Below are 23,685 nucleotides of genomic sequence, written 5' to 3'. Positions count from 1 at the left end.
TAAGAGTATAGTGGAGGTCAATACACTGAAGGTTTTGTTGAGTAGAGAATTTGACATGAAGAATTTGGGTGTAACCAAGAAGATTCTAGGGATGGAGATTCACAGGGATAGGGATGCCAAGAGATTGTGGCTATCTCAGGCCGACTATGTGAAGAAGGTGTTGGAGAGGTTAAGCATGGAGAATGCGAAATCGGTGAGTACACCTTTGGTGAATCATCTCCGGTTGTCTACCACACAGTGTCCAAAGACAATTGAAGAAATTGAAGATACGTCTAAGTTCCCATATGCCAGTGCAATGGGGTGTCTGATGTTTGCTATAATATGTACCAGGCTAGATTTGGCTCATGCAGTGAGTGTGGTGAGCAAGTACATAGCAAATCCGGGGAGACAGCACTAAGATGCAGTTAAATGGATTTTCAAATACTTGAAAGGTACTACAGACTACAACATCACTTTCGTCAAACAGAAGAGTGATTTGTCCATTGTGGGATTTGTTGATGCAGATTTTGCAAGGGACTTGAATGACAGGAGATCAACCACGGGTTATGTGTTCACTTTTGCAGGAGGTCCCATATGTTGGAAGTCTATGATCCAATTCACGGTTGTGATGTCCACGACTGAGGCAGAGTACATGGCGGCGGCTGAAGCTGCAAAAGAAGCTTTGTGGCTCATAGGGTTAGTTAAGGAACTGGGTATTCAGCAAGGTGGAGTTCCGTTGCATTGTGACAGTTAGAGTGCCTTTTATTTAGCAAAGAACCAGGTGTATCATGCGAGAACCAAGCACATTGATGTGAGGTTTCACAAGATCAGGGAATTGTTTGCTACAAGTGAATTGTTACTTGAGAAGATTTACACTTCTGAGAATGCAGCGACATGTTGATGAAGCATGTTACTGTAGATTAGTTTAAGCATTGCTTGGACTTGACAAATGTCTCCTAGTGCTAGAGAGGAGAAGAGAGAGGCGGTGACATCCCCAAACCTATCAATTCCAGGTGAATCCAATTGATTATCTTCGAAGAGGTGAATACTCGCCAAGGTAGAGATTGTTAGAATTGGTGGCTCATATTAACACTAGGGATATTTTGAGAATTTTCTTAATACATCTGTACAAGTAGGGTTTAGGGTTTTTCCTATATGTGTGTGTGTGTGTGTGTGTGTGTGTTATGATGTAACCCTGAATACAGCCGCCGATCTGTGGACGTAGGCACATTGCCGAACCACATTAAATCTGTGTTTCAACTCTTTCTCTTAATCTCTCTCTTTTCGATTTTATATTTTTCATCAGTATTGTGCACGGTAACAATAGAAATTGTCAATAACAACAACTATAGAGCTTATTGTTGGCATGAGTTGTCAATTAAGAATCAAATGAGAGAGATTATAGGAATAATTATAATTGTCACCCATGATTCTAGTCCTAAAGATCTGTATAGCCAAGAATAGCATATCAAATCTCTCTATATATGTGTATAATATCCCTGTAAACAGATATATGAAAATACAATGAAAGAAAAGTTGATATGGTATTAGAGCATCTCACGATCTGGCTCCCTGTTCACGTCCATCACTAGCTTCTAGCCTCCTTCCACCCACCACCCTCTCCAATGGCACCCACCGAAATCCCAATCCCAATCCAGACAGAGGAATCTCCCACCAACCAGAATACGCCCCTCTCAGCCACAAAAACCCAAATCCAGATGGAAGAATCTCCCACCAACCCGAAAACACTCCTCTCTGAATTATTCACCACCACGATGGCCGAAGCTTTGCCCAAAGCTCAGGCTCCTACCGTGACCTTTAAACCTGCGGCCATACCGATTGGCATCAAGTTGGATTGTTCCAACTATGCCCTATGGTCCCAAGTTGTCGAGATGTACATCTTCGGCAAAGACAAGTTGGGTTACATCAATGGCGAACTAACCTCGCCGTCTCCGACTGACCCATCCTTTCATAAATGGCGCACTGACAACGCCATTGTCAAGGGCTGGCTGATCAACTCCATGGATCCAGCATTAATCGGCAATTTTATTCGCTTTCCCACAGCTAAACAGGTTTGGGACTCTGTTGCTAGCACCTATTTTGACGGTGGTGATACCTCCCAGGTTTATGATCTCCGACGTCGTGTCTCACGTCTCCGCCAAGCAGGTGGTTCCCTAGAAAAATACTACACTGGCTTACAAGGTCTGTGGCGTGAGATTGACTTTCGTCGTCCAAATCCGATGGAGTGCCTTGCTGATATTCAATGGTATAATAATCTTCTCCAAGAAGAAAGGGTGTATGTATCTTTGGATGGCCTTGATGACAAACTGGACAATATTCGCAGCGACATGTTACAGCTGCACCCATTTCCCACAATAGAGCAAGCATATGCTCATGTCCGCAGGGAGGCCCTTCGCCAGGCGGTAATGAACGCTGGGGACCATGAACCACCGTCAGGAGCAGTGCTGGCTTCGAGAGGCCTCAAGCTTGGGTTCTTTGGATCGGCTCCCCAACATACTAGGAAATCTGCTCCTAAAGCCCGCCCCTCATCTGACACTCTCAAATGCTCTCATTGTGGTAATATGAAGCACACACGTGAAAATTGTTTTAAGTTGCATGGATATCCTGAGTGGTGGCATGAACTCCAAGCTCGAAAAAATGGGGATACTGGGGGTATGGCTGAAGGCACGGGCAAGGCTGCTATAGCGGCAGCCAAACCATATCTCTCTCTAATACCACCCACTACCTCTTCTCAACCGGATGGCTCTCTTGTGGATCAAGGTAATCTCTGTCATGCCTTGCTTAGTGATAGCCACGATGTCGACCATGGAGATTGGCTTCTCGACTCTGGGGCCACAGACCATATGACTTTTGACCCCGCAGACCTCTCTCATCACTCATCTCCAAGGCGCACTAGCATTGCAAATGCCAATGGAATGATCTCACCAGTCACAGGGGCCGGAACTGTGACCCTATCACCCTCTCTTCATTTATCTAACACTTTACTTGTTCCCTCCTTGTCCCACAAGTTATTGTCTGTTAGTCAAATTACTACAAAACTAAATTGTGTGGTACTAATGTTTTCCGATTTTTCTCTTATTCAGGATATTCTCACCAAGGAGATAATTGGGCATGGTACTAAGAAGGGGGGATTGTACTACATAGAAGATTTCAGTTTGGGTCGAGCGCATCACGCGTCTTCCCTGCCTGGTTCAAAGCCTCAACAAATTTGGCTATGGCATCGTCGTTTGGGACATCCATCATTCGGGTATCTAAGGCATTTGTTTCCTAATTTATTTTCCCATGTAGAGACCTCTGAATTTAATTGTGATACTTGTATTTTAGCCAAAAGTCATAGGGCTGCTTATCCATTAAGCATGAATAAAAGTGATACCCCTTTTGCTTTAATTCATTCTGATGTATGGGGACCATCTCCCATACCTATTGTATCTGGTGTACGTTGGTTTGTGATATTTGTTGATGATTGCACCCGCATGACGTGGTTATATCTACTGAAACATAAGGATGAAGTATTTAAGGTCTTTCAGTCATTTCATGCTATGGTTCAAACCCAGTTTTTCTGCTCAGATCCGGATTCTCCGTTCGGACAATGGTGGTGAATATGTTAATCACCACTTTTGCTCCTATTTTCAACAACATGGCCTTATTCACAAGACCTCATGTCCCCAAACCCCACAACAAAATGGGGTAGCTGAACGGAAAAATTGACATATTCTTGAGACTGCCAGGACCCTCCTCCTTGGCGCTCGTGTCCCCACACGACATTGGCCCGATGCTGTTTCCACTACTATTTACCTGATCAACTGGCTCCTTTCCAAAATATTAAATTTTCAAACCCCATTACAGTCCCTATCAGCCTCGGTCTCTCTACCTCCAGCCCTCATGCTCCCTCCTCGTATATTTGGATGTGTGGCGTATGTACACCTGCCTAAGAACCAGCGTACCAAACTTGACCCATGTGCTCTTCGGTGCCTATTCTTGGGCTATGCTGCGCATCAAAAAGGCTACCGCTGCTATGACCCTGTTACTCAGCGTACTTATGTGACCATGGATGTCACCTTTCTAGAGGCCACACCATTCTACCCCTCCTCGGCCTTCACTTCTTCGCTTCAAGGGGAGACACTAGATGAAGAGTTGAAGTGGCTAACATTTGAATGGTTTGAAGATCAGAATAACACACAAATAGGTGGCGAAGAATCAACAAATACATCTTTGGGGCAAGACATATCCTTTGAATCTAGAGGGTCTCAGGAAACGGAGCCTTCACCATCAGGAGAAGAACCAGAATCCCCTTGCCCCTTAGTACCTACAGGTCCATCTCCTGAGAATATTCCTGAGGTAAGCAATATCGGTACACCCTCCTGTATAAATGACATAGATACTTCTGTTGGATATAACTTACCTTTCAGGCATAACCGAGGCAAGCCACCAAACAAATATTCTCCAGATATTGAGAAAAGAAGATCAAGGTACCCAATTGCCAACTATGTCTCCACCGAAAAGCTACCTGAACCTCTCAAGACATTTTCACATGAGCTGTCTACATGTCATATCCCCACTACAGTTCAGGACGCATTAATGGATCCCAAGTGGACTAAAGCGATGGAGGAAGAAATGGAAGCACTACTAAAAAATCAAACCTGGACCTTGGTTCCACTACCCCAAGGAAAGAAGACAGTCGGGTGCAAATGGGTTTTCTCTATTAAACACAAGGCAGATGGATCTATAGAACGATATAAGGCGAGGCTAGTTGCAAAAGGATACACTCAGACATATGGTGTAGATTATCAAGAGACCTTTTCACTAGTAGCTAAACTAAATACAGTCAGGGTTCTGCTATCTCTAGCAGCCAACCTGGACTGGCCATTGCACCAATTAGATGTAAAGAACGCATTTCTCCACGGTGACCTTCAAGAAGAAGTCTACATGGATATCCCTTCAGGCTACACAGCATTTTCAAAGACTGAAGTTGTGTGCAAATTGCAGTGTGCACTGTATGGACTGAAACAATCACCCCGAGCATGGTTTGGCGGTTTAGTCAAGCAATGAAGAAGTATGGCTTCTGCCAAAGTAATTCAGACCATACATTATTTCTGAAGCACCAACGGGGCAAGGTAACAGCTTTAATTGTATATGTCGATGATATGATCATCATAGGGGATGATACAGAGGAAATTGCTAAGCTTCAGAAACAATTGGCAACTGAATTTGAGATGAAAAATCTGGGAGGACTTAAATATTTCCTGGAAATAGAGGTTGCTAGATCATAACAAGGTATATTCCTTTCTCAGAAAAAAATATTTATTAGATTTACTATGCGAGGTTGGAATGTTGGATTGTAAGCCAGCAGACACCCCAATTTTTCAAAATCACAAACTCGGAGAATATCCAAGCAAAATGCCAGCAGACAAAGGAAGATACTAGAGGTTAGTTGGGAAACTTATTTACCTCTCACATACCCGTCCTGATATTGCTTACGCAGTGAGTGTAGTAAGTCAATTTATGCACCAACCTAGTAAGGATCATATGGAAGCAGTAATCCGGATTTTACGATACTTAAAATCCTCCCCGGGAAAAGGGCTTATGTTTTCCAAAAACTACCATCTCAAAGTTAATGGTTATACAGACGCAGATTGGGCGGGGAACACCACAGACAGGAGATCCACCTCTGGCTACTTCATGTTCGTTGGGGGGAATCTTGTTACATGGAGAAGTAAGAAGCAAAAGGTGGTAGCATTGTCAAGTGCTGAAGCAGAGTTTCGTGGAATGGCCAAAGGGCTTTGTGAGCTTCTATGGCTCAGAAGACTTCTAACAGAAATTGGATTTGCCCCTACCTCCGAGATGGACCTTTTTTGCGATAACAAGGCAGCTATTGCTATTGCTCAAAATCCTATCTAGCATGATCGCACTAAACACGTAGAGATTGACAGACACTTTATTAAAGAAAATCTTGAAGCTAAAATAATTCGGTTTCCTTTTGTGAAGTCAGAAGACCAATTGGCGGATATTCTTACAAAGGCCGTATCAAGCAAGGATTTCTACAACTCATTAGACAAGTTGCGCATTGAAGAATTGGATGCTTCCACTTGAGGGGGAGTGTTGGCATGAGTTGTCAATTAAGAATCAAATGAGAGAGATTATAGGAATAATTATAATTGTCACCCATGATTCTAGTCTTATAATTGTCACCCATGATTCAAGTCCTAAAGATCTGTATAGCCAAGAATAGCATATCAAATCTCTCTATATATGTGTATAATATCCCTGTAAACAGATATACGAAAATACAATGAAAGAAAAGTTGACACTTATAAGATCGAAAACAAGTGCATCTGGATGTCTATCACTTCCCTCCAACTGATTTCCCTCTAAAGAGCTTTTGGTACCAGTAAAATTATAAGATCGAGTGTTCATTTTTCTCTTCTCTGTTGTAAAACAAATTGGGAAAATATTGCTTACTAGAAATTCGTAATTGATCACTAATACACACACATACACGTGTTGAATACCAAGGAAGTGAGTTTATTTACCTTTTGTTTTCCTCCTCCTCAGTAACCATATACAGGCTAGTAAAGATCCCAGAAACAAGAGCACGGCAACAGATAATACTGCAATAACCAGCTTACGTTCTTGGCAAGAAAAACTTTGGAGTTCTTTTTATACTTGGCTGAAGGGCAAACAAAAAAAAAAAAAAAAAAAGTAAGGCTTGATCCAATTAAGAAGTGAAAAAGCGTAAACCATGATCCAGAAAGTGAAAAGACAAATGAAAACTACTGAAATTTCAAGCAAGCAAAGAAGGATACCTAATTCACTCGCATTCACACGAACGTTTAGATCAAACCCATTATTTGTATGCCATTCAATGTCCACCAAGTCACCATACCATGTCCAGCAACCAATCCCCTTCCCATCAACATTTAAGCTCATAAAAGCTGTGCAAGAACAATTCCTCAAGCACCCCGTCTTGCACTCTGCGTCACTCATACTCCTGTCCAGCTGAGCTGCGTCTGGTGTAACAGGTGGCTTCACACGCCCCACGTTCACAAACCCTTCTCCATTCCGACACATCGACAACCCCAACTGCTGCCTCACACACCCTTCAGAACCATTTCTGAGATACCAATCCCTCGAAGACTTGGGTTCACATCCTGGCAAACACAAACACTCGAACCTATCACTATAGTCATCCTCAGCACTGCATATACTATTCTTACCACATTGCCCATACTTGTCACACAGGTATCTAGGCGCTGACCAGAGTTCCTTCCATTGATGATAACCGTCATTCCACATAAGTTGCTGGAACAATCCAGAGCTGTCCACCACTACTCTTGTAATGACTGAAGGGTCATCAAAAAAGTAGGAGTAAGATATCTCATCTTGATTGTAAACAAAATTGATTTTAACATCAGACGTGGTTGTTTCTGCTGCTGATGAGGGCCATAGCCATGGACCAGTCCGCCATAATGGGGTCGAACCATTATACAAGAAGAACTGTGGAGAGCGAGCAGGATCTAGCGTATAGACGTAGTCCCCAGCTCCAGCGTCATCTTTTGATTTCCAAGATGTTAAGAACCAGTGCATCCCTGTTCTCCAATTCAACCCAACCTTCATGCCTTTAAGCAAAGTATCTGTAGGATAGTCAAAGCTCTGCCATATCATGTTATTGTCCTGGACCAATACAAGGTTGCCTGAATCTTGAAGCTGAGCTACGGTGAAGGTTGTTCCTTGGACAGAAACATTTGTAGTCCATAGAAGATGGTTTGAACCGTTGCGGAGGACAAGGTTTCCATACTAGTTGATTGAGAGAACTCCAGAGGAGCCATTGATAGGATTGTTCCTGTTTGCAACCCACACCACAGTTTTTACTGTCACTTTAAAATACCAAATACCCAGATACCAATAGCTAGAGTTGCCTGGGTTGAAGAAGCCTAAGGCGAAGTTCTTTTCTTTGGACATCAAATATTGGCCACCCTTGATGGATTGGCTTGGTTTCAAGGTGTCAATGGACGTGCAAAATGGGAAGAAGAAGAGAATGAACAGAATCAAAGACTTGAACATTTTCTCAGCATCCATGTTTGTACTTTCTTTTCTTTTAGCAGTTGGCCTCCCTCCGGTGATCGGAACAGAAAAAGTTGATTAACATATCGACAGAGTTTGGAGGAAATTTCTATCCGTGTATCGTGTAGACTTTCAGTTATGTCGTTGTACATGTGGTCCAGCCCACTTGACAATAAAACATGCACCAGCCCACTTAAAAATTACACAATCAATTAATCAAACATCAAGCGAGCAACACACAATAATTTGCCAAGATGTATTAGAGCTGTGGCTATTTAGGAGTCGTTGGCCTTGTATTTCCCAAGTCACGGGCCATCATGCACGGTACGTTTCAGAATCTTAGAACATGTTTAGAATTGTGTTAGGAAGTAGGGCTTTTAAAGTAAAATAATAATAATAATAATAAAAATAAAAATAAAAATAAAAATTTCAAAAAAAGTTTCAATTTTAAGTTTTTTTAATAATACGTTTTGACCATTTTTAGAGTTACAAATATTTTTAAATTTTTTTAGAGTAAGAAATACTTGTTCTTAAAAAAGATGTGATTTAGCTCAAAAAAAAAAAAAAAAGAAGATATTTTTAGATATTCATTTTAAAAAACTTTGTCCTTAATTGACTAAAGATAAGTCAAGACATCGACCATATTTATTATAGAATGACTAGTTCAATTTTGTTGTTTACTGTGTCTATCGTCAACTAAAAGAATATATGCATTTACTTATATGTCCAAGTTTTGAATCAAGTTGATGTTTAGTAAAGAGAATTAATTCTAGAAGGCTTGGGAACCGCCCCGGCAGGCTGGAGGCTACCACCCATTGATAGTGTTTGATTGACCATTACCAAGTCTTTGGCCTGGATTTTCAACTAAATTAATTAGTTGCATAAGAAGACGGGCATTGCGTAAAATATATTTCATTAGGCACATGGTCAACAATATAGAGATGAGTATGGGTCTATTTTTGACGATGATAATTATGCGGGGTGTAAGCATAATGGAGATTAAAGTGGTAGTTGATGTTCGTGTATCGGATTTGGATCGTATTCCAAGCGAAGTATGAACCATTTAATTGACATAGGTGGTAGTTAAATGAACCAGTTTCATCAACTTTGACATAATCCATTTAAATAGGCGGGTGACCCGACCTAACCCAACTCGTATAAATCATACAATAAACATGCCATATGTGTTGGGTTGATCTGATCCGACCCAACTTGTATAACTCCTTTAATTAATAAAATTCTCAATTATTAAGCATGAAAATGCCATTTTGTACAAAAATATTGGCACTATAATTCTTAATCATTGAACATGAAAATAAATTACACTACCGAAGTTATATCTTTAATGAAAGGTAATTTTTTGCCTTAGACTTAAGGGTTTAAATTTTTTAATGTTAAAAAAAAAAATGTTTAATCTATATAAATTATGTTGAAACTAGTGACTCATATTAGAACACATGTGGTTAGCCAAGTAGACGGAGTAGGGTATTTTGGAGATTTTCAAAATACGTCCGTACAATTAGGGTTTTCCTATATATATATTGTAACCATGAATCATAATAGCAAAATACAGCCGCAATCTATGTGGACGTAGGCACATTGTCAAACCATGTTAAATTTGTGTCTCGATTCTCTCTTAGTCTCTCTCTTTTCGATTCCATATTATTCATCATTATTGTACACGGTAACAATAGTTATGTGGGTTTCCCGTTTATTAATCGAGTTTAATCGGATTAACCCAGTTTGACCTGAATTCTATTTTACTAAATTTTAACCGTTTTAATTTTGTGTCAAATTCACCGGCCCTGTCAAAAATTACGAATCCTCTAGTTAGATAAAATTTTTAACATTATTATTAGTAGTAGTAACTGAAAAGAAGAATAAATTACAATTTTTTATGGAACTTGAAACAGAAATGTTAGTCCCACAACACAAATCTGTATAGAAGAAATTCAGTTTCACATTTACCGAGCTTCAACCTTAGTTATTGTCACCTCATTTACAGAATGAGGTCCTTCCTCTGCTACTGAGTCCAAATCCTTGGAAGCTCTTTTGAAAATGAAAGCAGGTTGTTTAGGAGAAGGAAGAGCTGTTTCACTACTCAGCATGAGAACAACTTCCGACATTGTTGGTCGATCCATTACTTCTTCTTGCACGCACAAGAGCCCGATTTGTATGCATCTCAATGCTTCATGGGAAACATATGACTCAATATCTATGCATGAATCAACTATACCCATCACTTTATCTTCTCTCCATGGCTCCCAGACCTGTGTGGTTCGATCATATATATCATTATCTGTAAAGGGTGATTCATAAAATGCAAATGAGAAAGATTTGTAGCTTTCTGTTACTTACATGCCCTATCAATGTCAGGGAAGGATGCTCCTGATAAGAATGGTTATTCTTCTTGCCACTTACAATCTCCAATAATATGACACCGAAGCTAAAAACATCTGATTTTGTTGAGAATTCCCCAAATGCTGCATATTCAGGTGACATATAACCACTGCATGTGAAACAAGATCGAGGTAATCTTAAAATTCAATGCATAAGATGGAACATCAACAAATGTAATCTTAAAGTCTGTGCATGTGTGTTTATGCATGGTGCTCACTATGTTCCAACAACTCTAGTTGTCTTGTCTCCAATTTGGTCTGTCTTGAATATGCGAGCCATGCCGAAATCTGAAATTTTGGGGTGCATCTCAGCATCTAATAGAATGTTGCTTGGTTTGAGGTCCCTATGAATAATTCTTAATCTTGAGTCTTAATGAAGATACAAAATCCCACGAGCAATCTCAATGATGATTTCAAAGCGTTTCTTCCAACTCAGGGATGAACTTCTCGTATGATCTGCAACAGAATTTTGCTCCAGCGTACTCAGAATGTGATTTAACTAGTGTTGAAAAATGCAGTAAGGCAATAGATTTATTGAAAGCAGACATACCAAAGATAAAGAAGTCCAAGCTTTTGTTGGGCATGTACTCATAAATCAGCATCTTTTCTTCCCCCTCAATGCAACAGCCTAAAATTTTGACAAGATTCCTGTGTTGAAGTTTCGCAATCAACATGACTTCATTCTTGAATTCTTCTATGCCTTGCCCTGAACTTTTTGAGAACCTTTTTACTGCTATCTGTCTTCCATTTGATAGTTGACCCTGAAATCATCATCCAAACTTAAGCTTACACGCAACTATTAAGCAATAAAAAAAAAACACTCTTTCTCCATTCACAACTTCACAATAATGGAATATGAGCAAGGAACAAAAATGTTCAAGATATCAACAATTGCATAAATGAATTGTGACTGCACCTTAAAAACAGAGCCAAAACCACCTTCCCCAAGTTTGTTGGTGGGAGAGAAATTGTCAGTGGCAACAACTATAGAGCTTAGATCGAAAACAAGTGCATCCGGATGTCTATCACTTGCCTCCAGCTGATTTCCCTCTAAAGAGCTTGTGGTACCAGTAAAATTAAATGATCGAGTGTTCATTTTTCTCTTCTCTGTCGTAAAACAAATTGGGAAAATATTGCTTACTAGAAATTCGTAATTGAGCACTAATACACACACACACACACACACACACGTGTGGAATACCATGGAAGTTACTTTATTTACCTTTTGTTTTCCTCCTCCTCAGTAACCATATACAGGCTAGTAAAGATCCCAGAAACAAGAGCACAGCAACAGATAATACTGCAATAACCAGCTCCCGGTTCTTGGCAAGAAAACCTTTGGTGTTCGTTTTATACTTGGCTGAAGGGAAAAAAAAAAAAGTAAGGCTTGATCCATGAAGTGAAAAGACAGAAATGAAAATTTAAAGAGAAAACAACGAAGAATACCTATCTCAGTCGCATCAGCACGAACATTTAGCTCCCACCCTTCATCTTCATCCCCTGTACTGTCCATCAATTCACCATGATATGCCAAGCAACGAGTCCCCGTGTTATTAAGCTCAACGCTGACATAAGCTGTGCAATTGCAATTCCTCAAGCACTCCTGCTCGCACTCTGCTCTGCTCATGCTCATGCCAACCCAAACGGCATAGGATGTATCAGGAACCTTCAAACCTGCAACCTTCACAAACCCTTCCCCATTCCCGCACATCGACAACCCCGTCCGATTCCTCACACACCCCTCAGAACCATTTCTGAGATACCAATCTCTTTGATTCTTGGGTTCATTTCCTGGCAAACATGAACACTCAAAAGTATTAATATTGTCAGAACTACATATACTATATGGACCGCATCGTCCGTACTTCTCACACCGGAGTCTGGGTGCTGACCAGACTTCATTCCATTGACCAACACCATCATTCCACCTAAGCAGCTGGATCGATCCAGAGTTGTTCAGGAACATTCTCGTAATGATCGAGGGGTCATCAAAAAAGTAGGAGTAAGATATCTCTTCTTGATCGTAAACAAAGTTGATATTATAATCAACCGATCTTGTATCTACCGATGAACACCAAGGCCATGGCCAACTCCGCCGATGCAGGGTCGAGTCCTTATACAAATAGAACTGTGGAGAGCCGTTGGGATTTAGCTGATAGAGGCAATCCCCTGTTCCGGGGTCATCTTGTGATTTCCAAGATGTTAAAATTGTGTCCACCCCGGTTCTCCGATTCAACCCAAATTGTATGCGTGGCAGCAAAGTATCTGTAGGGTCGTCGGAGCTTTGCCATAACACACTGCTGTTGCCTTCCTGGACGATTACCAGGTTTCCTGAATCTAGAAGCTGAGCTACAGAGGAGGTTGTCGCTGGAACAGAAACATTTGTATACCATAGAGAACGGTTGTAACTGTCGTAGAGGACAAGGTTTCCGTACTGGTTGATTGAGAGAACTCCGGAGGAACCATTGATAGGATTGTTCCTGTTTGCAACCCACACCACAGTTTTTACTGTTACTTTAACATACCAAATACCCAGATACCGATAGCTAGAGTTGCCGGGGCTGAAGAAGCCTAATGCAAAATTCTCTTCTTTTGACACCAAAGATTGGCCGTCCGGCCCATCTTTGATGGATTGGTTTAGTGTTAAGGTGTCAATCGACGTGCAAAATGGGAAGAAGAAAAGAACGACTAGAATCAAAGACTTCAACATTTTTTTTTTTTGGTTTAATTGACAATTATGAATAGTTTATCTGGGAAACGAATTTGTGAAAGAAGTTTGTTTGATAAGTTTATATATAAAGGCATATTGTGAGCCAACCACTGTTAGACAGTAACAATGCATGCATGCTAAGAATTAGAACGAGTCCAACATTTCCCAGAGTTGGATATGCCTGCAAAAGTCGTCTACCAATGTCTAAACACACTTGGAGAATAAATAGGCCCACGTTGAATTTTTGCCAAATCTTCGGTCACCAAAGAGGACTAATCCGATAAACGTTATTGGTCAGTCAATGATATTGATCTGTGGTTATATAATTGTAAGAAAGGGACATGTAAAAGCTTATTAGTCTTTTTACGCCAAGCCAACCTCTTACTTGCATTGCGATGATCAATGAAATTGAACAGTTTCAATGTCGTTGTAAGAAAAATACGGCTCCATCGAGTTATCTGATGGGATAGGTTCTAGATGTAATAACTGCAGCTAGTTGGGTTGCCTTTTCCTTCTCCGAAAAGGTATAGGCTAGTTCTTTTTTTCTTTGTACAGTTAGCGTGGAGCATGTTTGACGAAACGCCTAAAGGCTGGCTTGTTTCTTGCATTGTTATGATTGCTGGGTATGTGAGACTAAATCAGTTTATTCGGCCGAGTGATTTAACTATAATTTTAATAAAAATATTAACTAAAAATGTGACATTTGTTCTTTAGATATGCATTTTAAAAGATTTTGTCCTTAGTTCACTAAAGATAATTAGTCAAAACATCGACCATATCTAACCCCTTTAATTTTCTTTTGTCCACATTGGCCACCCTTGATGGATTGGTTGGTTTCTAGGTGTCAATGGACGTGCAAAATGGGAAGAAGAAGAGAATGAACAGAATCGAGACTTGAACATTTTCTCAGCATCCATGTTTGCACTTTCTTTTCTTTTAGGAGTTGGCTTCTCTCCGCTGATTGGAACAGAAAAGTTGATTAACATATCGACAGAGTTTGGAAGAAATTTCTGTCATTGTATCGTGTAGACTTTCAGTTATGTCGTTGTACATGTGGTCCAGCCCACTTGACAATAAAACATGCACCAACATATATGTAGAAGATAAAAATCACACAACCAATTAATCAAACATTAAGCAGGCAACACACAATTAATAATTTGCCAAGATGTATTATATATAGCTGTGGCTATAGATTTAGGAGTCGTTGGCCTTGTGTCAAGTATTGACTTTTATTTCCCAAGTCACGGACCACCGTGCATAGTACGCTTTAGAATCTTAGAGCATGTTTAGAATTGTGTTAGGAAGTAGAGCTTTTAAAATAAAAAAAAAGTTTTTCAAAAAACGTTTCAATTTTAAGTTTTTTTCAATATTACATTTTGATCATTTTTAGAGTAAGAAATATTTTTAAATTTTTTTTAGAGTAAGAAATACTTGTTCTTAAAAAAGATGTGATTTATCTCAGGAAAAAAGAAAAAAAAGAAAAAAAAGAAGATATGATTTAGATATGCATTTTAAAAAACTTTGTCCTTAATTGACTAAAGATAAGTCAAGACATCGAACATATTTATTATAGAATGACTAGTTCAATTTTGTTGTTAACTGTCACGGTATATCGTCAACTAAGAGAATATATGCATTTACTTATATTCATTTTCATGAGACCTAGCGAATTCCTTCACAATACTAGTAGTGTGATGTAATTAATGGTAGTGCTAATAAAGTCTTGATGTTTAACAAGTCCAATCCCAAGATTAATTGACACTATCATGTTAGCAAAATGATATAGTGACGAGATAAAAGTGTGGTTTCTAACAATATTTCAGTTAACACCTTCGCCCTTTGCATTCCATAACATGATCAATCTTCATAGAGAAGAAAACGGGGGCTTAGAATCAAGGACAAAAATCTTTTCTATTTTAAATGAAATTGATAGTATCTATGCTTAACTAATATTTAAAGTTTGTGTATTTAACGATATACGTAAAGTCAATATTGACAGGTCTTTTAAAATTTTTAAATGATATGACATATATACATTGTTCAATGCACAAACTATAAATCCTAACAATTAAATAGATACTATCAGTTTCAAATGAAATGCAGAGGATTCTAGTGAATTGATTAAACGATGGAAAAATATTACACACTCTCACTCCCACTCCTACTCCCACATTCCTAAATGCGATACTAAAATTACTATTAGATTTTGAATGAATTATTATTAAATTTTAAATTTAATGATAATTTTTAACAACACATTAGAAAGTATGCATCTAAAAATATAGAAGTGAAAGTGTTGTTCCATAGCTGCTCTTCCGTCTTGCTTGAAGGTGATTCAATTCTCACCATTTTAGCTCTTAACAAAGGTTACCTCTTTCGGACTGGCCGTGTTCTCCAATCATTGTTGATTGCCGACAGTAGTTCTTTTGTTTTCCCTTTTAAACCACTTCTAAAGTCTCTAGATTTGACAATTTTTGACACACTAGGTTGCTGAATGAGCCACTTTCCATTCAATGTTTGGACGCACTCCCGACAATTCCCTCTTCCTTTCTTCTTTTACGATTAACAGCGACAAAAACCCACTTTATAACTCGCCTTTTGTTTGTTCTTTCCCCTTTTCTCTCATTAAAAAAAAATAATAATAATAAAATAAAAAGGTCCTCCCAAAATTAGATTTTTAGTTTGGTCTCCCCTCACGTTTTGGCTTTAACTTCCCTTCAATAAGTAACCTGAGACTTAAAAGATTGAACTTAATGAGAGGGTATTAAGTGAAGTTAGAGCACAAATTTAAGATTTCTATTCTAATCACAAGCTAAATTATCAGTTATTCAAAAAGTAACCTAAGACTTAAAAGATTGAAGTTAGATGGCAGGGTATAGAGTGAAGTTAGAGTTCAAATTAACTTAATATTTCTATCCTGATCATACGTTAAAATACTAATTATTATATTTTTTTAAAAAAAAAAAACTTAATAAAACTTGATAAATTTAATCAATATTTTTTAACATATTTTGAATGTCATTTTATAACCCCCAAAATTTGCTGATTTTTTTTTTACCAAATTAAGAGGGGGGTGGGGTGAGGGAAAATTACTGGTAATATTAAGCCGAATCACATGAATATTTGGAAATTCGTTTGTCAAAATGAAGTTGCAGCCATTTGAATGTCCAAGTTTTGAATCAAGTTGATATATGTTTAGTAAAGAGAATTGTAGAAGGCCTGGGAACCAACCCTGTAGCCTGCAGGCTACCACCCATTGATAGTGTTTGATTGAGTATTACCAAGTCTTTGGCCAGGATTTTCAACTAAAGTTGCATAAGAAGACGGACTTTGCGTAAAATGTATTTCATTAGGCACAACTGGTCAACAACATATATAAGGATGTGCATGGGGTCTATTTTTGACGATGATACAATGGTTAATTATGTGGGGTGTAATAATGTAGGGCACCACTTGGTATTGATATTGGGGTACAAGCATAATGGAGATTTAGATGGTAGTTGGTGTTCGCGTGTCGGATTTAGATTGTATTAAGCGAGGCATGAGTATAAAATTACATAGGTTAACTAAAACCGGACACATTTACTTAAATGGACCAATTTCATCAACTTTGACATGAACTCGTACAACTTGTATAATAAACATGCATGTTGTGTTAAGTTGATCCAACCCAACTTGCATAACCTATTTAGGCTCTGTTTGTTTTGACGTAAAATGCTTTTAGTCGGAAAATATTTTTCTGGAAAGTAATTTTCTGGAAAACATTTTACTGTGTTTGGCGTGTACGGAAAATCACAGGTGTGTATGGAAAATCACAATTATATATATATATATATATATATATATATATATATATATATATATATATATATATATATATATTAAACTTCTAAATTATGAAAATATCCCGACCAACTAAGCAGTGGCGGATCTACATAGGGGCAGGCTTCCAACAAAAATTTTGAAAATAAAAAATTTAGAAGGCAGTTTTCGAATTTTTTTTAGGACCTAGCCTCTACTCTTCCTCCTCCTTCTCCTCTGCTTTTTCTTCCTGTCTTCTTTCTCTGCTTGGCTTGCCCTTATCTTCCCGTCTTTCCTCGCCTCTTTTTGCAGTTTTTGAAGTGTTGTTGGTTTGTGAGATTTTAGTGTTTGTTCATCATGAATATGGAAGTAGAGGGCTGAGAATGGGGAATTGTTAAAGTCCATAGAGTTGGTGGAAACATTTATTACATGGTGATGGTGAGGTGTTAGATTGATGGCTTTGCTTGGCAACCGGGTTGTCCTAGACCCTATTCACCTGTTGACCTTTTGACCATCAAATTTTGAACTTTCAAAGTCAATATTTTACACACTGTGACTATATTGCCCTTATCTTTCTCTGGCCACTTTTTAAGTTTTTTTTCCTTAAAATGCCCAAATCACCGAAACAGGCGTCCCACCCTGCGCTCCATCCTTCACTTTTTGATTTTTTTTTTTTCCCTTGAAACATGAAGATCCTTCAAAGCCAAAACAAAAACTCCAAGAAAAATGGCGTTACTTTTGAACCAGCAGAAGGTTCAGGAACAAAACGCTTTTCTTTTCTGTTTTGCTCTGTGGGTATTTTTCAACAGGCTGTCCAAGAAATGTTCTAATCTGGCCAGCTTTTGTGTGATAGACAAGAAAAATAAACAATTTGTGTATAAAGACTATTCCCATACCCTCTGTATACACAAATTTTTTATTGAATTCACACACACGTACCAAAGTTACACAAACTTACAAGGAAATGAAAAACTAAAGCAACCCACATAAAAAGTTTGCATCTGCAATTTTGGAGAGAGACAGAAAAGAAACCACGGTGGAAGTTTGCATCTGCAATTTTGGAGAGAGACACAAACCACCGGTGTAGGAGAGAAAGCGAGCCTTCTTCAATGCTGCTAGAGTGATAGATAGGATTGCCGGAACCTTACGCCGGGGTGAGAGAGGGGTAAGCGACGCCGGTGTCTGATGTTCGTTGGCCGGAGTGACAGAGAGGGTGAGCGAGGGAGGGAGAGCAGGAAAGGGAAAGGTTTTCCGAAATAAATATCCAGAGAGGGAGAGAAAAAGGAAAATAAAAAGAAAGAGAAATACTAACCTGGACACAGTGAACCTTGAGAAATAGGAAGAGGCTTTGGAAGGGAAATGGCGTGGAGGGCTCGCAGAGGGAGAAGACTTGCGTGTAGGAGAAGAGTGTGCGCTGGAAAAACAAATGAATGGGCAAAAAGGTAATTTTAAAAATGGGGTTTGATGAGTCATGTGTTGGAAGGCACCATTACCGAGAGGGCACAATAACTAGGCGGGCGCAACCCGGTTGCCAAATCCCCCCGATAAGAGATGGTTGGTAGGTGAGGTGACTTCTGTTAAGGAATTATCCCACATTGCTTGTGAACAAGATCTTGTGCATGTTTATAAGGAGTGGGTAACATTTCTTATTAAACCGGTTTTATGAGATAAGTTAGGCCCTAGAATTTCTTCATGGTATCAAAGCCTACCACAAAATGAATGAGGTTTACATTACTTACCCCGTGATAAGGACCCAGAAAATACTGGCCTGCACGTGAGAGAGAATGTTAAGGAATAATATCACATTGCTTGTGGACAAGACCTTAGGCATATTTATATAAGGAGTGGGCAACCTTCTTTTATTGAACTAGTTTTATGCGATGAGTTAAGCCTCGAATTTCTTTATGGTATCAAAGCCTACCATAAAATGAATAGGGCTCACACTACTTACCCCATGACAAGGACTTAGAAAACACTGGTCTGCACGTGAGGGGAGGTGTTGATTAATAACCCTACATTGCTTGTGGACAAGACCTTGAACATGTTTATAAGGAGTGGACAACCTTCTCTTATTGAACCAGTTTTAAGAGATAAGTTAGATCCACGAATTTCTTCAGCTTTATTTAGAGAAAGGAGTACAGTTTGTACCATAGGTAGCAGGCTTCAAAAAAAAAATCCCATTTGTTGAAATGTGGTGTGGTGGGAACAAAAACTTGCAAATAACTTTTTTTTCTATAAATCCTAAATTGTTTTAAGAATTTTGAAGAATAAGGGAAAAATACCACGTCAGAAATTTCTGACGTGGTAATTTAACACTTCAGTAATTATTGACGTGTTGAAATTTAACACGTCAATAAAATATATAATTTTTAAAGTTTTAAAATTCTAAAAAATTTATTGACGTGGCAATGTCTAACACGTCAGAATTTATTGACGTGTGGATATTGCCACGTCACTAATTACTGACTTGCCAACTTTGCCACATCAGAAAAATATTTACTGACGTGGCAAAAAAATCGTGTACTGTAGCCACGTCAGAAATTGATTTTTTTTTTTCTTTTTTTTGTAGTGTATGTACTATATATGTTTTATGGTGAACCAATCATTGAACATTGCCCTACCCCCCTTGACCAAGTCCCTTATGATTGAATGCATCTACCCATAAGATTGAGTATTTCGGTTGAGTAGAACAATTATTAAATGCATCTACCCATATGATTGAATATTATAGGTTAACCAGCCAATCCATTAAGAGTCAATCTTAACACCATTCATTTAGCTAAATGGGTTAGATCATTTAATCCTGACACTTAACCCATTTAAATAAACGAATTGAACACTCGACCAGACTCAACCCGCATAATCATTTTAATAAAAAAATCGTTATTGTTTAGTATAGGTTTACTTGTTCTAATTAGGATAATAAATTATAATTAAGGTCATTATCTAAATTATGTTTTATTCTATTTTCTTATAGAATTTATTCTCTTTTCTTATTTAGTATAGGTTTACTTGTTCACCATTCACCGCCTCTTTATAAATATAAATAAAGAGGCTATCAACACAAAATGTAGTTCTAACACTTCATCAATAAGTTCTTACATCGTTGTTACTTTAGTTTCTAAGGATGATTACAACCTATAACTGATTGGTCTGCTTGTCGAATGTCCTTGCATAACCGGTGCCAAAATTTTGTTCATCTCAAAAGCTTCTTGGGTAGTTCCGACGCAAATTTTTTCTTCAAATTGGGTTAACAAGAAATTCTTACAATTCAATCTATTAAATTAATATTTATTCTTAAAATATGTAATTCTCATATAAATTTTTAATAAAATTAACCAAGAATATATATGACATTTGTCCTTAAAAATGTGATTTAGATATGCATTTTAAAAAACTTTGTCCTTAATTGACTTAAGCTAAGTCAAGACATCGACCATATTTATTATAGAATGACTAGTTCAATTTTGTTGTTAACTGTCACTGTATATCGTCAACTAAGAGAATATATGCATTTACTTATATTTATTTTCATGAGAACTAGCGAATTCCTTCACATTACTATCTTACTCTATTAATGTGGTAATGTTAATAAAGTCTTGATGTTTTGTCAAGTCCAATCCAAAGACTAATTGACACTATCATGTTAGCGAAGTGAAATAGTGATGTGATAAAAGTGTGGTTTTTAACAATATTCCAACTACCACCTTTACCCCTTTGCATTCCATAACATGATCTGTAATGACCCAGAGAAAAACGCTAGCCACATCTGCGCTATCACCCCAAAAGGCCTAGTCAATTTAGAGTTTTCCTAGAATTCATTATAAAGCCCAGTTTCACCTAGTAACTAGGCAATGTGGGACTTACCACCCATGACTATCTTTATAAACTACCCACTCTATGTGGGCTTCTTTTCATCTTCCCAATATGGGACCAGGGTGTTACAAACTCCCCCTCTTAAATTCCTGACGTCCTCATCAGGGCCACGTCATGCAATGCTCTAATACCACATGGCCTAGCGTTACTAGGTGGCTCTGATACCACTTGTAATGACACAGAGAAAAGCGCTAGCCACATCTGTGCTATCACCCCAAAAGGACTAGTCAATTTAGAGTTTTCCTAGAATTCATTATAAAGCCCAGTTTCACCTAGTAACTAAGCAATGTGGGACTTAGCACCCATGATTATCTTTATAAACTACCCACTCTATGTGGACTTCTTCTCATCTTCCCAATATGAGACCGGGGTGTTACATGATCGATCTTCATGGAGAAGAAAACGGGGGTCTTAGAATTAAGGACAAGAATCTTCTCAATTTTAAATGAAATTGATAGTATTCATTTATAACTAAGATTTAAAGTTTGCGTATCTAACGGTGTGCGTCAAGTCAATGTTGACATGCCTTTTAAAAAAATTTAAATAATATGACATATATACATTGTTCGATTTACCAACAATTTAAATCCTAACAATGAAATAGAGACTATTAATTTCAAATGAAATACAGAGGATTCTAGTGAATTGATTAAACGATAGAGAAATATTACACACACTCCAACTCCCATTCCCACACTCCCAAATGTGATACTAAAATTACTATTAGATTTTGAATTAATTATTATTAAATTTTAGATTTAATGATAATTTTTAACAGCACATTAGAAAGTATGCATCTAAAAATATAGAATTGAAAGTGCTCTAACATTTATCAGAAAGATGAGATAGGGCATTGGCAGACAATTATGAAATGAGGTTGATGGTATGGGGTGTGATGGCTGTGCTTCTTTTCTAACACTTCCCTCTTCATGTATGGATCGACCAAGGAGAGCCATCATCATCAGCCATGGGCCCTAACCCCCAAATTAAATTTATCGAAAGAAAAGCTTGCAATTCAACCTGGCCCTCCCTGCCGGCTTCCTGGGTTTCCCTTCCTATTGGGTCTTTCAAAGTTAATTTTGATGCTTCAGTGTGGCCTCGGCTCTCCTTAGTAACCATGAAGGCTAGATTGTGGCAGTCCCACTCTTAGGCTGCTGCCCTTGGATGCCTCCTTTGGTGAAGCTAATTATGTTGCCCTCTTTGGTATTGACTTGTTTTGTTTCATGGCTGCTCTTCTGTCTTGCTTGAAGGTGATTACCTTTTTCTCGGCCATTTTAGCTCTTAACAAAGGTCATCTCTTCTCAGATTGACCGTGTGCTCCGATCATTGTTGTTTGCATACAACAGCTCTTTTCTTTTCATTTTTAACTTGCTTCTAAAGTCTCTGGATGTGACCATTTTTTAGTACGCTCGGTTACTAAATGGGCCACTTCCCACTCAGTGTTTAAAAGTATTTCTAACAATTCCTCATTTCGTTCTTCTTTTAGGATTAAGAGCGACAAAATTAAGAGGGGCAGGGGAGGGAAAATTATTGGTAATATTAAGCCGAATCACATGAATATTTGCAAATTCGTTTGTCAAAATTAAGTTTCAGCGATTTGAATGTCCAATTTTTGAATCGAGTTGATGTTTAGTGAAGAGAATTCTAGAAGGCTTGGGAACCACCCCTGCAGCCTGCAGGCTACCACCCATTGATAGTGTTTGATTGACTATTACCAAGTCTTTGGCCTGGATTTTCAACTAAATTAATTAGTTGCATAAGAAGACCGGCATTGCGTAAAATATATTTCATTAGGCACATGGTCAACAACATAAGGATGAGCATGGGGTCTATTTTTGACGATGATAATTATGTGGGGTGTAAGCATAATGGAGATTTAGGTGGTAGTTGGTGTTTGTGTATCGGATTTGTATCGTATTGCGAGCAAGGTATGAGTATAAAATTATATGAGTTAATTAAAGCCAAACACATTTAGTTAAATGAACCAGTTTCATCAACTTTGACATAATTCATTTAAATAGGCGGGCGACCCGACCTAACCCAACTTGTATAAATCATACAATAAACATGCCGTACGTGTTGGGTTGATATGATCCGACCCAACTTGTATAACCCGTTTAATTAATAAAATTCTCAATTATTAAGCATGAAAATGCCATTTTGTACAAAAATATTGGCACTATAATTCTTAATCATTGAACATGAAAATAAATTACACTACCGAAGTTATATCTTTAATGGAAGGTAATTTTTTGCCTTAGACTTTAGGGTTTAAATTTTTTAATGTTAAAAAAAAAATGTTTTAATTTATATGGATTATGTTGAAACTAGTAGCTCATATTAGAACACCAGTGGTTGGCCAAGTAGACGGAGCGAAGCGACGTTCATGGAGCGGGGTATTTTGGGGATTTTCAAAATGCGTTCGTACAATTAGGGTTTTCCTATATATATATATATATATATATATATATATATATTAACCATGAATCATTAATAACAAAATACAACCGCAATCTATGTGGACGTAGGCACATTGTCGAAATATGTTAAATCTATGTCTCGACTCTCTCTTAATCTCTCTCTTTTCGATTCTATATTATTCATCATTATTGTGCACGGTAACAACAGATTATGTGGGTTTCTTGTTTATTAATCGAGTCTAATCGGATTAATCCAGTTTGACCTGAATTCTATTTTACTAAATTTTAACCGCTTTAATTTCATGTCAAATTCACCGGCCCTGTCAAAACTTACGAACCCTCTAGTTAGATAAAATTTTTAACATTATTATTAGTAGTAGTAACTGAAAAGAAGAAAAATTTACAATTTTTTAAG

The 23,685-nt window shown here is 38.1% G+C and overlaps 1 protein-coding gene and 1 pseudogene across 1 annotated transcript; both read right to left on the bottom strand.

Annotated features, from left to right (window-relative positions):
- Nucleotides 1-6,196: 6,196 nt before the first annotated feature.
- LOC132169981 (G-type lectin S-receptor-like serine/threonine-protein kinase RKS1) lies at nucleotides 6,197-7,662 on the bottom strand. Its single transcript, XM_059580914.1, has 3 exons — nucleotides 6,804-7,662; nucleotides 6,531-6,608; nucleotides 6,197-6,264 (listed from the first exon to the last, which is right to left on the bottom strand). Exons 1-3 carry the CDS (start codon nucleotides 7,660-7,662, stop codon nucleotides 6,197-6,199), a joined length of 1,005 nt encoding a protein of 334 aa, XP_059436897.1.
- Nucleotides 7,663-9,994: 2,332 nt separating this feature from the next.
- LOC132171399 (G-type lectin S-receptor-like serine/threonine-protein kinase RKS1) lies at nucleotides 9,995-13,204 on the bottom strand (annotated as a pseudogene).
- Nucleotides 13,205-23,685: the final 10,481 nt, after the last annotated feature.

This window comes from Corylus avellana, chromosome ca2 (assembly GCF_901000735.1).
Source record: "Corylus avellana chromosome ca2, CavTom2PMs-1.0".
Lineage (NCBI taxonomy): Eukaryota > Viridiplantae > Streptophyta > Magnoliopsida > Fagales > Betulaceae > Corylus > Corylus avellana.
This window is presented reverse-complemented; position numbering and strand designations above follow the sequence as displayed.

Excerpts from the sequence above, each read along its gene's own strand:
- LOC132169981 (XM_059580914.1), bottom strand. The coding sequence starts at position 7,662 with ATGATATGGCAGAGCTTTGACTATCCTACAGATACTTTGCTTAAAGGC. Across the intron at positions 6,609-6,803 it reads TGTGAATGCGAGTGAATTAG|TATTATCTGTTGCCGTGCTC; the intron begins GTATCCTTCTTT and ends TGGTTATTGCAG. Across the intron at positions 6,265-6,530 it reads GAGGAGGAGGAAAACAAAAG|GGATATTATACACATATATA; the intron begins GTAAATAAACTC and ends ATCTGTTTACAG.